We start from the raw sequence: 13,275 nt of genomic DNA on the forward strand, positions 1-13,275 counted from the left end.
CGCCCTCGAGGACCAAATTAGTTGAGTTAGAAATGTTCTCCGCAGAATCGCAGGCACGAAGTGGGGTGGAAAAATTGCCTCCCTGCTTCACGTCCACGCAGCACTTGTGCGTCAGAGAATTGCTTACTCCGCTCCTATATTGCACAAGTTATCTGCGACGTCCCTCCATCGGCTACAGCTATTGCATGCTCGGAGTTTACGAGTGTGCCTAGGAGTCCCGCAAGCTACGTCCAGTCACCTCACTATCGCAGAAGCGTGGGAACCGCATTTCACGGTGATTCGCAGCCTGGAAACATGCAGACAGCTCTTCAAACTTTCTGCTGAGCATTCTGCACACCCCCTTCTCTCCCTGATAGAGAACCGTCCGGGTGCACAGATACGCGCCTTGCTTCAAGAGCATAAATCACAACTCCCACGATCACTTTTTTGGAACTCCGACCTCCGCTACCCGCCATGGCTCCTGCAAGCGCCGAAAATAGAAACCTCAATCGAAGGGCTTAAAAATAAAAAGCGACGTTTCCACATTAGCAGCAAAACAATTAGCGTTACATCACATATTTGACAGGTACCAGGAATTTATCCACGTCTACACGGACGGTTCTGTAGTCAAAGAAAGTGCGACTGCAGCTTATGTTATACCATCCTTAGAGGTAGAGTACGCTTGTCGAGTAGGACACACGTCGTCACCAACAATAGCGGAATTAGTGGCGATTCTCCAAGCCACTTATTTTAACAAAATATATGAGACACCAACAAAGTGGGTAATTTGCACGGACTCCTTATCGGCTTTAGCATGTCTTGAAAATACTGATGACAGCCAACCACATGCACGAATAGCATACGCAGTACTGAACAGTTTAACTCAGACTAATGAAAGGAAACATGAAGTGATATTACAGTGTGTTCCAGGCCATGCTGGTATAGCAGGCAACGAACTAGCAGACGCATTGGCAAAATCAGCCCATAATGATGCAGAAATTGAACTCATCCCTTTATCACCCATGGACACAAAACGTATACAGTGCAGTCCACTTATAACGATACCACATATAACGATATATCGGTTATAACGATGGGTCGACATGAGAGTGTCATTTTATGCATTAGGTCTATGGGGAAAAAACTATTTATAACGATAGGTTATTCACCGCATATCGGACATAACGATCAAAATTTTGCAGTCTGGAGGGCGTTTTCCGTGCCAAATAATCGTAACACTTGCGTTGCTTAGTTCCCTGAAACGAACGATGTCGAGACGAGGCGATGTTTACCTCCGTAAGTTCGTATCTGCCGCCATTACCGCGCAGCGCGTCTCGCCCCGCCCGCGCACCGGAGAATAGCTCAGTAGGCGCAGCGCGCCACAAGATGGCGCTAGCTGCTTCATGCACGTAAAGCTTTACATGCACGTCGGCCACAGTCGCTCCGAACAATGCCTCTTGCTCCGAAAGAGAGAGAAAGAAAAAAAAAAGCGACAAGCAAAGCGGCGCGGTGGCGCCCGTCCCGCGTCTCTCTCGCGATAGCAGGCTGACGCCACCGAAGCAGCGTGCAACCAACGGTTCAAATGGTTCAACCCAGTTAGAAGATGGCGCCGACAAAGCGCAAAGCTGTGTCGCTTGACACGAAGATGGATATTTTGCAGGACTCTCGATGCGGCTTCAAGGTGAGCGCCCTTGTGAAGAAGTATGAGCTCGTCCAGTTAACGATATCAACCATCTTGAAAACCGGGAGCACCGCGATTGTGAAGGCAGGAGCTATCAGCGGCCATGCCGATCAGCGGAAAAGGGTTAGAGACCCTTTGTACGCCGATGTTGAAGAGGCGCTTTACCAGTGGTTCATCACCAATTGCTTCAAGAAGGCGGGCTTTGTGCGTAAGGACGAACTTCCCCAACCCGCTGAGACCGACCCGGTGGAAGTCGCTGACATACCGAGCTCTGGGAGCTCGTTCCTACTGGTGACACAGGTGTTGTGTCGAAGGAGGAGTTTTTGACTGCAGACAGTGCTGCCTCGTTCTGCGACGAAGTCACCGACGAGGCGATCGCCGAAGATGTGCTGTCTCGACAGACGGCAAAGTTGTGCGACGGTGGCGACGGCATCAGCGACAGTGACAACGAGATCGACAGTGGCTGCTTGACCCCGACCACGATGTCCACGCAAACTGCACTGTCGTCGATCGACTCCTTAATTGATGTTATGCATGCTAAAGGATTGCCGCCAGTGTTCGCGCAGCAGCTGGAATCCATGCACACCGCGGTTGTGAATCTGAAGCTGCCGCAAAAGCAAGTGCAGATTTCGGACTATTTCGGCGCGCCTAACCCTTGACACGGTCATTGGCGCTAGAAATAAAGTTTGTTTTTACGGCCTACTGTCTACATCATATATTCTTTAGAGCAAGTAGCGAATTGGAGTTCGGAGCTGCAAAGGTATGTTCCGCGTTTAAAAAAAATTTTTTTTTTGATAACTGCAGTCCAGATGTAGCGATCATCGGTTATAACGATCATATTTTTCGTCTTTCTCGATATCGTTATAAGTGGACTGCACTGTATTGAGAGTACTAAAGAAAGACTTGTGTATGTCAACATAGTTTAATTAAAACACTATGGAATCAATACTTTACGAAGTAGACCCTCAACTCGTATACCAGCTGGATGTACAACTTTCTAAAAGTACCGACACACTAATTCATCGACTGCGCCTTGGGACTGCATACAGCAAACATTTCCTACATCGCATCAAACGGGCTCCTTCCTCGGCTTTCTCCTGTGACCACGACGATGAGGATGTTCGCCATCTACTCCTCGAATGCCCCATGTACGAGATGCAAAGACGGCAGCTAGAACAAGAGCTGCACTCCACTGATCCTCACGGTCCTTTCTCACTCGCAAAATTGCTGGGCCCATGGCCATCGAAAATAGCACAGCGAAAAGCATTGAACGCACTTGAACATTTTTATGAAGACCACAGGCATCCTTAACAAATACTAGGTATTTGTTAAGCAGCAGGCTGCCCCGTTCCGAAAGGAATAAAAGATGGCTGCCGCCGATCGCTCCGGCACTGGCTACTCGGCCCTGCCGGAGAGCATGGGCTTATTTGTGTGTAATAAAACTTTTTGCGAGGCCGTGTAACGTTTCCGAGAACTTTCGGCACGTTTACGACCTCGTTCTGCCAACTCTTCTTTGCTGAGGATCCGTTTTAGCGTCATTCTTAAGCTTCCGTTGCATGCCTCCGCGATTGTCGACGAGCCACCGCAAGCTGAGTAAGAGAAAGCGGACCAATCGCCAAACGCTGGCACCCCGATCTTCATGCGGTTATCGATGTTCAGTGCAGTGGCTCGGCCCCATCGAGTCTCTCTCCATTTGAGCATGCTCCTCGCCTCTTGTGAGCCAATTAGATAAGACAAGCCGCTCAGTGCAGGCAATGTTATTTGTTTTTCAAGCAAACAAAAGTGACCTCCTATGAACGAGGGGAAAACTTGATTGGTTTGTTCAGACAACCCAGCGGGTGACCGCCCGATGCTTGCGTCGGCGGTTACGCAAACTTGACGTCAGGAGATCGGAATAATAACATATGGGAATAGTTTTACGTTATACGGCCCCAGTATGTGCTACATAAACGTGTTTTTCCGAGCGTGAATGAAGCACGCGAATACACGCAAAGTGCCTCGAACGGCCAGTCGCGCGGCAATTTAGCGTGCATTTGCGGGCTTCTTTAACGCACGGTAAAACGTGCAACTGACTAGAAAACACTGAACTCAAGCTTCGGCGCACACAGGATGAAGAGGACACAGGACGTGGCACTTACCAAGTAGTACAGGAACGATAGGTTCGTGGCAGCAGTGCTGGCAACCTTCGTGTCCTTTTTTTCGAAGGCCTTGAGGGTTTCGATTGCCTGCGAAGTTTGAGGACGACAGTGTAATAACGTAGCACACGCTCCTGTAGTCCCCTTGGCAGGGGTCTGCGTTGTAGCGCGAGTTATTTTCTAAAAAACTGATACATTCGTGCCCACCTGATTGAATTCCCGTTTCCTCAGGTAAGCGACAGCTTTGCAAATTTCCAAGTCGTTCGCGATGTAGGCGTAGGCGGATGATTTGATTTGCTCTAGACACCTGCGTCACAGCAACGTGTGCGATACACGTATAAATAGGCATGTATACATGCTTATGTATGTGCTAACAGTACAATATTCGAGCCACAGTGAAGCGCATTACATTCTGTCAAAGCTTTCAAATGCTAATTCGCCCTTCGGCATCGCACGCAGACACATCTGACCGTACCTCAAAAGCGCAATGCAATGCAATGCGTCATTGCAATGCAGCTTCTGTTACATTCCCCACGTTCCAACATCCGGAAATAAAACAACTTTTGTATTTAACGCCCACACTTTTCCGGAACGGGCAACACTTTATCCCATGTTCTTATATCAGCAGTGGTCATGTGCGCAGCGACATCGGTAATTACTGCACAGGAATTACTTTGTTAACTTTTCGTGCAGTTTATACTAAAGCATCATTATCTTGTGCAATTTCAATCATAATTGAGTTGGACAGACACAACTTAACCATATCAAAAAGGCCTCCCATTTTGACCCATCACTTGTCACGTTGATAGCGCAACCGCAGTGAGAATCAAGCGCTTTGAAACTGAACACACCGATCTGCTGAGACTGAATGTATTTGTGCCTCGCATATTAATAGGAAACTGTACGAATAGGAAATCGAAACATCATCGCGTGGTAGCTGGTTCCAATGTCAGCCTTCGCGAGAGCATTTTCATGGGTCTGGTAAGCAGAAAAAAACGTTTTCTGCAATTTACCGTAGTAAGTTGCCAAAACTAATACGGATACCTCTGCTACAGCATTCTCGTCAGCGCAGCTGTCATTTTCAGACATGAGTACCCCATCAATTTCCAAACTACTCGCGGTTGTCGAAGCTAGTCCTTTTGTTTTAACGAGAGCTCATTTCTGTTATTTTGGGAAACAAACTTCGCACGGTAAATTCGATTAACGGTTGAGAACGCTATTCATATTGACAAGTTACGAAGAAATCCTATAACTGCACAAGCCTATCATTTCTTACTTTTTCTTTAGTTATCTGCACTCAATGAACGGGGCATTGGCATAGAGTGCGTATAAAAATCGTACCATGGACGGGGGTACTTTTAACAGCATTCAAGAATACACATCACTGCCAGGCATTTTGCAACAGACGTGCTAATCGTAATGAGTGTGATACAGCTGTAGAGCTGTAAGCCGAGGCAGTGAAGGCAGCACTGAGACAGGACACATCATAAGGGATTTTGTGATACACATTCAACGCAGTAGCGGTGTAGGTCCACAGCTTACCACTCGTAGCCTTCAGAAAACGAACTGCTGATCACAGGGGCGATGAGCTTGGCGGCTGTTGAGATGCACCATTCGGCTTCGTGTCTTCTGTAAAAAAACAAATGCCACGAGGATTGTGTCTTGCACAAGTGTTGCACACGTGCTCAGTCGTGTAGCCTAATAGTGGCAATCAGATGCAAAAAGAGTGGACTGATCGATAACTTCGACTCATTGTAGTGTTAGTCAGAAAGAAAGACAACACACTACGCTTGTGTGTAGATTGCAGAAAGTTGAACCGTGTCACCAAGCGCGATGTTTATCCATTGCCACGCATCGACGACGCATTGGATCGTCTACAACATGCTAAGTTTTTTTCTTCATCTTAAATCAGGATATTGGCAAATTGAACATGGCTTACGTAAATAGGAAATTGCCATGAAAATATTTCTGCCGGATTTTCTCTCTTGTTCAGACGTCACACCACTTGCCATCGTAGTTCAGTGGCTGTGGAGTTCTGTGCCTGAACACGAGACCGGGTACTTGATTTGCAACTATAAGAGTGGATCAAATGAAAACGGAACCCCCGGAGTTGTGGACACCGAATTGTATACCTTGTACGAAGTTGACCATCATTATTAAGAAATGCTGATAGTATCCTTTCTATTTCTTGTTGTTTCAGTGTACTCAACTTCCCACAAGACACAAGATATTATACAATTCTATGTCCACAGCTCCGGGTGTCCTGGTTTCATTTGATTCACATTTATACATACGGCAGCCTTATTCCTACGGAGGCGGAATAGAATAACACCCATGTGCAGTGCATTGTGTGCACGTTAAGCAATATCAGGCAGTCAAAATTAGGGCAAGTGGCCGCCATCAGTCACTTTAGTCACATCTTTTCTGGGAACTCAGTTTATTAAAATTGCTTTCGCACCTTTGAAACAAGAACATTCTTGTGTATCCGATTGTTTTCCATTATTATAGTCAGAGTAGAAACGTGCTGCACGCGTATTTTCACCTATCAAGCTCTGACGGATCATACTGAACAGTGCACATGATCTCGCTATCAATTACATATCGTTAACTGCTATCTGATGGGTTACACACATTTAGATTAATCACCTCGGAAACGGCTTGCGTCTCAAAGCATTTCCCACTACCACGCATGCATATACGAGGTGCTGAGCCAATCAGCTTTCTTCCAGGATGGAAAGAGCGCTTTCGCGAACCCCTTGTGCTATATAAACGCATGCCGAGTCACGTGAAGGACTAGGGCGGCAAAATGCGCTGCATTTGCTCCAAGTGGCAGTAAACAATATGCGCGTGATTTACTTGGCTTCGCACATTGTGACCTTAATTTATGTGATTCGCCAGTGCCATTTTTATGCTTCCATCTCGCAAAAATGATCGCACCACCCTGTAAGCAGTCATCACAAAAGAAGCATGTCTGTTTGTGCAGTATCACTGTAATGATTTCCTTCACTTAGCGTTACCTTGAAGCACAAAGACAGGAGCGCGAGCTCTCATCAAAATGGCTGATTGGTTATCGACGACGCCGTCTACTAGTGGTTAAATACTGCCGCTCACCTCTCCCGCTCGATCTGCTGTAGCGAGTCGTTCTTTATCTCCTCATAGTACAGCATCTCGGCTGGATCACCCTGGAAGGTAGAAAGCACAATACGCAAGCGGGAGCGTGTGAACATATACTCAGCGCCAGCGGCATGTGTAATGTACATGCAATGTTAGTACGTTCTTGAAGGGTGTACAAGAAATTGCCCTCCGCGTACAGGTGTTAGTATCTTTCAAAACTATTTGCTTTCATCAGAATGAAATCAGAATCGCTACCACATAATTTTCATTTCATTTATGGTACCTACAGGGACGAATAATTTCAGAGGGAAGTGGTAACATAAAAAACAAGAACAGATACATAATAAGGCAATAAAATACACTGAAGCGAAAAATACACACAAGAGAAATGTACACCAAATATTGAAAAACCAACAAACACTATCACAAGTGATTTCATTTCATTAATTATTTTGTCAAGAAAAAAAAAGCAATTTTTTTGTCCCAAGCAGCTGCAGTGGATCATGGGCTAGGGCTTTGCGCTAGTGAGCACGGGGTCACGGCTTTGGTTGCCTGCCCCGGCCTTCCCCTCAGTGGCCTCATTCCGGTGGAATGTAAAAGCGTTCGTTTGGCGTGTCCAGGGGCCCTATAACGTAAAACTATTCCGATATGTTTCTATTCCAATCTCCTGACGTCAAATTTGCGTAACCACCAACGCAAGCACCGGGCGGTCACCCGCAGGGTTGTCTGAACCGACCAATCAAACGCTCTCCTCGTTCATAGGAGGTCACTTTTGTTTGCTTGAAAAACGAATAACATTGCCTACACTGAGCGGCTTGTCGTATCTAATTGGCTGACAAAGGCGAGGAGAACGCTCAAGTGGAGAGGGATTCGATGGGGCCGAGCCACTGCACTGAAAGTCGATAACCGGATGAAGAGGGTGGTGCCGGCGTCTACGATTGATCGGCTCTCCCTTTCTTAGCTTGCGGTGGCTGGTCGAAAATCGCGGCGGCGTGCAACGGAAGCTCAAGAATGACGCTAAAACGGACCCTCAGCAAAGAAGAGTTGGCAGAATGAGGGGGCAAACGTGCCGAAAGTGCTCGAAAACGTTACACGGCCACGCAAGAAGTATTATTATACGCAATTACACCCATGCTCTCGGGCAGGTGCGAGTAGCCAGCGTCTGAGCGATCGGCGACAGCCATCTTTTATTCCTTTCGGAACGGGGTAGCCTGCGGCTATTCCGAAAAAAATTCAGTTTTGTTCGGCATATTAATGCATCTTTATCGCGTACACGTCACTTTGACGCGGTGACTTTTTGCGGTTTTGCGACGTTGCGCGACAGGTAGGTGAAGTGGGTGCAGCCTGAAAACTTTTTACCAATAGCCAAGGGCTAATCGCGAAAAGGGGTTGAATCAGAAATAACTGTTTTTTCTTTTTTCTGTCAAATCATGCATAATCAGTATGTATACATCATATCAGATGGGGAGGTATCGTGGTTTTCGTGAGGTCGCGTGACAGACCGGTGAAGTGGGGGCGGTCGAAAAATATTTTTGACCAATCGTGGAGGGCTGATAGCAGAATTGGAATAGAAAAGTTTGGAATAGTTTTACGTTATAGCGCCCCTGGGTGCACGTCAAAGACGACCGGGTAGTCAAAACTAATCCCGAGCCCTCCACTACTGTGTCCTTGATAACCCACTGCGCAGTTTTGGGAGATTAACAACAATAAGCAAAAAAAAAAGTACACTGCCACTGAGATATCTTCTACCGCTTAGGGCAGAAACTTGGGGCTAAACAGACAGGATTCCAAACATGCACAATCGTTACTTTCAACAACGGTTCAAACCCCATAATCCGGCTCCTAATAAACCATTACAAAAGTAAACGTTCGTGTGTTTCTCGAGTTATGTTCGTGTTTGTTCCAAGTTTCTGCGCTAAGCACTAGAAAACGCGCTGCACCAGCAAGGTCGAAACCGAACCGGTGCCAGTGAGTACACACCTGGGACGGCTCGTACTTGTCGATCTCGTCGACCTGGTCCGGGGCCACGTCGAGCAGCTTGAGAAAGCTCCGGCGAACCTTGTCTGGCGCGCCGCCCACTGCCGCGCCGACGGCGAGGTGATACTGGCAGACGACCAGGTGCAACGATGTGCGGAAGTCTGCCCGCTCGGCCATGATGTACTCGAGCGAGGTGACCGCGTCTGCCAGCTGACCCATGCGCACGAAGGCCAACGCGATGTTCTTCATGATCTTCAGCCTGCAACAGCGCAGTCGACTTGTTTCGGACGGCCGCGGAGAGCACGTGCGCAAGACTCCGAGACTCCGACGTTGGCGACAACGTGTGGCAGGCGTCCCCGTGAATTTTTCTCGTCTTTAATGTTCAGAACACGTTGGCATCAAGCCGGCAGCTTCCGGTTTAAAAATACGAAACATATAGGTGCCATAAGAACGTGCTTGACACACCGCGAAAAACGGACGAGGACAAAGAAATTTTGTTCACCGAGTAGCCCAAGTTTAAACCCCTACTACCACGCCGTTAGGGAAAGCATAGTTGCGTAATGTCGGCCACTGCTCGGAAGTTCCCCTTTGGCTTACGTGAGTTGCAGCTCTACCGTTCTTTCACACAAGTCGTTTAAAAATGCGAAACTTTTCATATTGATATTCGTTTAAGACTTGCTTATCGAAGCAGCGTTTCTTTCTTAAGCAGGTAGCGCACTTTAAACTGCCCGTAAATGTTAGGACGGTAATAGTGATGGGTTGCTATACAAACTCAAGGTCGAAGCTACAGCGTAAGTGCCCACGCATACGAATGTTGTGTCCACCCATGTGCGTGCACTTAAGCGCGTGGCAGCGGTATAGACAACTTCAGACGACCGCAGCGCCTGCACACGCACGTGTTTTGCTCAAAATTGTATATTGGTGCATGTCTGGGTACGCGTCGCAGTATGCGGGATAAAGAAACAAGTGCGCACATGTCGTGGCACGATGCCACAATATACTCAAGCAGCACCGTTTCCTGTCGCTCTTAATCTCAACGTGTGTGTCAAGTGCCCGAAAGTATCGGTACACACGACAGGCACTTCACGGCACCAGTGTCAAGAAGCGATTAGGTTCTCACAGAAAACCAAGCCTTGTGTACATGTACACATAAAGCTAATTTTGTATGCAAATACAAAAAAAAATTATCGAGCAACGTTAAACTTTGTCTCAAGCATGATTCGCTGTCTACCTCATGTCCTTGTGTGTGTTCGGCACCTGATCCAGTGCCATGCGGAAGAACTTGATGGCTTTAGAGTAGTTTCCCTGGTAGAAGTAGATGTTGCCCATGTTCAGTTTTAAGCGACCTGAAACAGACGCCATACGTAAGCGCGCGTATGTAACATTGCACTTTGTCACGCTTACAACATCAAGTTCTTAACGTGAACTTTAGGCACTCCCACTGTATGAGGGAAGAGTAAATATACACGCCAACGATGGTTCGTTTCAAGTGCATGCGACCGTGCTCCATCACAATAAATACAGTGGCATACGTAACGTCGAAGATTACTCTGCATAGAGTTCCAAGAGCCGACGAGGCGTAAGCTCTAAAAAATTAAACTCTGGGATTTTACGAGCCATAACGAGAATCTGGTTATGAGACAAGCCATAGTGGGGGACAGCGGATTAAATTTGACTGCCTGTTGTTCTCGTGTGTGCTCCTAAATCTAAGTAGGCGAACGCTTTTTATATTTCCTACCTATCGATATGCGACCGCAGCGGCAGTGATCAAAACCGTGTCCTCGAGCTCAGCAGCACGACGCCATAACCACTAAGCTAACGCGGCGGATGCATTAGCGCTAAGAAATATCGTGTCCCACGCTGTATTTCCTAGACTATTAGGCACACAAGTGTAGTTTCAAACCAAACGTAACTGTGACTCACAACTCCTCGATTCCTTAGGGATAGGTTTCTTTTTCTTTTCTTTCTTATTTCTTGAAGGGTAGGCCGTTCACTGCTATGGAAAATATCTGCAGTAAGATCGAAGCATCTTAAAAGTAGTGGCGCCCAAATTCACAATGATTTTCGTTCGTAGGGGCTGGCGGCCATAGCTAGCATGTTCAATCTTACTAGAGCAGTTTTAACGTAAGAACTTTTCCTTTGTATGTGAATATGGGCCCTAGCTCATTGGTGGAAGAAATTTTAGGATGTGTTAAGTTTCTCTATGAGTATCCACTGATAATACAGTAGGTGTTTGTACAGCATATGTCATAACAGAACACCTTGGCGTTCCTTCAACTGCATTCAGTTCAAGCTGTAACGCGTAAATGCATTGACCATTTCCGCACTAGACGGAAAACGTACGGGTAGAAAACTCGCCGTCTCCTACCTGCGTTGGAGAAGGCCTTGTTCTTGACGATGAGTTGGTACGTGCTGAGAGCCTCCGTGTACATTTGGTTGTTGGTGTACTGCACGGCGAGGTTGAACAGCGCCTGCCATGAATACAGCACGTATCGTGTCGGACGTATCCTTTATGCATAACGTTCCCTTGTAACTTTGGCTGTGCGACAAGCCAACATAACTTCAGGACAGAGAAGCTACAGGACAACGCGAACAAGATAGCCCAGGCAATAATTACTTCCTAACCTGATGATTTCCGCACCCGCAATGTGGAAGGCTCTGCCCCTTTTCATCCTTACCGAACCATCTGAAGGAGTGCGTGTCGCGCGTTTCACTAGGCTCAGATCTCCAGTACTAATTTGTATTTCCCTCTCTTTTTGTTCCGCCTTGGTTGACATAAGCCCCTTACTTGTAAAAGGAATATTTATGAGTTAAACCAAGTCTAAGTACTCAAAAGACTCTTCCTATCATTTCCTCGCAAAAGTGATCGTTGACATAATGAACCTGTCTAGGTGAGTCCCGGCTGCCACCTCCAACAAACATTTTTGAGGGAAAGCTATTGAATTTCACCAAAACTTTTTCTAAGGGAAACTTACTTCCGTTTCGAGCTGACTGCCTGACTGACAAAAGTTGAGTCTTGACTGGACTCAACTTTTGTTGTGTTCAGTCAGGACTCAACAGTGCTGGCGAGACGTGCGCGTACGTGCTGTACTCACGCAGTACATGAGGTCAAGGTTCGGTGGAACCTCAGAGGCTGCCTGCTCTCGCTGCCGCGACAGGTTCCTCTCCTTGGCGACAGCGTCCTTGGCCTGGTCCAAAGCCTGCGATAAACAATAGCACAAGAACAACCGTGGACGCGGCTAAGCCTTCCGAAGAAGTGTTCCAAACAAGACGAAACTCTCAAGAAAAAATCTAGCCTTGAGGTCAGTCGTAACAGAGCTACGCGCACGTGAACACCGCCAAGGAAGTCAGTTGCTCTGCTGACGAAGACAAGTCGAAGCGTTCGCTCTAATGACATTCGCTGTTCCAACCACTCTTCTCCATCCATATAAGGTGTTATATAACGTAAAATTACTCCAATATATTTTTATTCCAAGCTGCTGACGTCAAATTTACGTAACCTGCGATGCAAGCATCGGTCGGTGACCCGCAGCGTTGCCTGAACTGGCCAATCAAACACTCTACTGGTTTATAGGAGGTCACTTTTGTTTGCTTTGAAAACGAATGACATTGCCTACATTTAGCGGTTTTTCTTATCTAGTTGACTAACAAGAAAGTAGATAACCAGATGAAGAGGAAGCTGCCGGTGGCCTGTGATTGGTCCGCTTTCCTTACTTAGCTTGCGGTGGCTTTTCTAAAATCGCAGCGGCATGCAACGAACAGCTTAAAATGCCGCTAAAACGGATCCTTAACAAGCAATAGTTGGCAGAGGGACGTGGTATACGTGCCGAAAGGGCTGGATCACGTTATACTGTCACGCAAAAGGTTTTATATACGCAAACAAACCCGTATTCCCTGGAATGTGCGAGTAGCCAGTGCATGAGTAATCGGCGGCAGCCATCTTCTATTCCTTTCGGAACGGGGCAGTCTCCGGCTATTCAGAAAAAAATTCGGTTTTGTTCGGCACATTAGTGCGTCTTTAACGCGTACACGTCACTTTGACGCGGCGAGCTTTCGCGGTTTCGTGACTTCGCGTGACAGACAGGCAAAGCATGCAGGCCGACAGCAAGTGGTGGCAAAAATGTGACCTACAGTTAATATTTTCATTTTGTTCGATCGAATCATGCGTATTCAGGGTGCACATATCATATCACATGGGGCATTTTCGCGGCTTTCGTGACGTAACGTGACAGACAGGCGAAACGGGTGGTTGTTCGAAATATTTTTCACCAATTATGGATGTCTGCTTGCAGAAATGGAACAGAAAAGTTTGGAATAGCTTTAAAGGTAAAGAAACATGACAAAGGTAATTTTGGTAGCGATGAGGAAAAGACACGCGTATGCCCAAGG

General features: G+C 47.0%; 1 protein-coding gene across 1 annotated transcript in view; it reads right to left on the bottom strand.

Annotated features, from left to right (window-relative positions):
* nompB (intraflagellar transport protein 88-like protein nompB) overlaps positions 1-13,275 on the bottom strand; it is a 149,402-nt gene that overhangs the window by 60,273 nt on the left and 75,854 nt on the right. Inside the window, exons 7-14 of the mRNA XM_075695041.1 lie at positions 11,982-12,086; positions 11,255-11,357; positions 10,118-10,232; positions 8,890-9,145; positions 6,907-6,977; positions 5,338-5,424; positions 4,003-4,102; positions 3,799-3,885 (exon numbers count right to left, since the gene is read on the bottom strand). Of these exons, the coding sequence (XP_075551156.1) occupies positions 3,799-3,885; positions 4,003-4,102; positions 5,338-5,424; positions 6,907-6,977; positions 8,890-9,145; positions 10,118-10,232; positions 11,255-11,357; positions 11,982-12,086 (924 nt within the window). The remainder of the gene's footprint in view (positions 1-3,798; positions 3,886-4,002; positions 4,103-5,337; positions 5,425-6,906; positions 6,978-8,889; positions 9,146-10,117; positions 10,233-11,254; positions 11,358-11,981; positions 12,087-13,275) is intronic.

The sequence above is a fragment of the Dermacentor variabilis genome, chromosome 6 (genome assembly GCF_050947875.1).
Source record: "Dermacentor variabilis isolate Ectoservices chromosome 6, ASM5094787v1, whole genome shotgun sequence".
Classification (NCBI taxonomy): Eukaryota; Metazoa; Arthropoda; class Arachnida; order Ixodida; family Ixodidae; genus Dermacentor; species Dermacentor variabilis.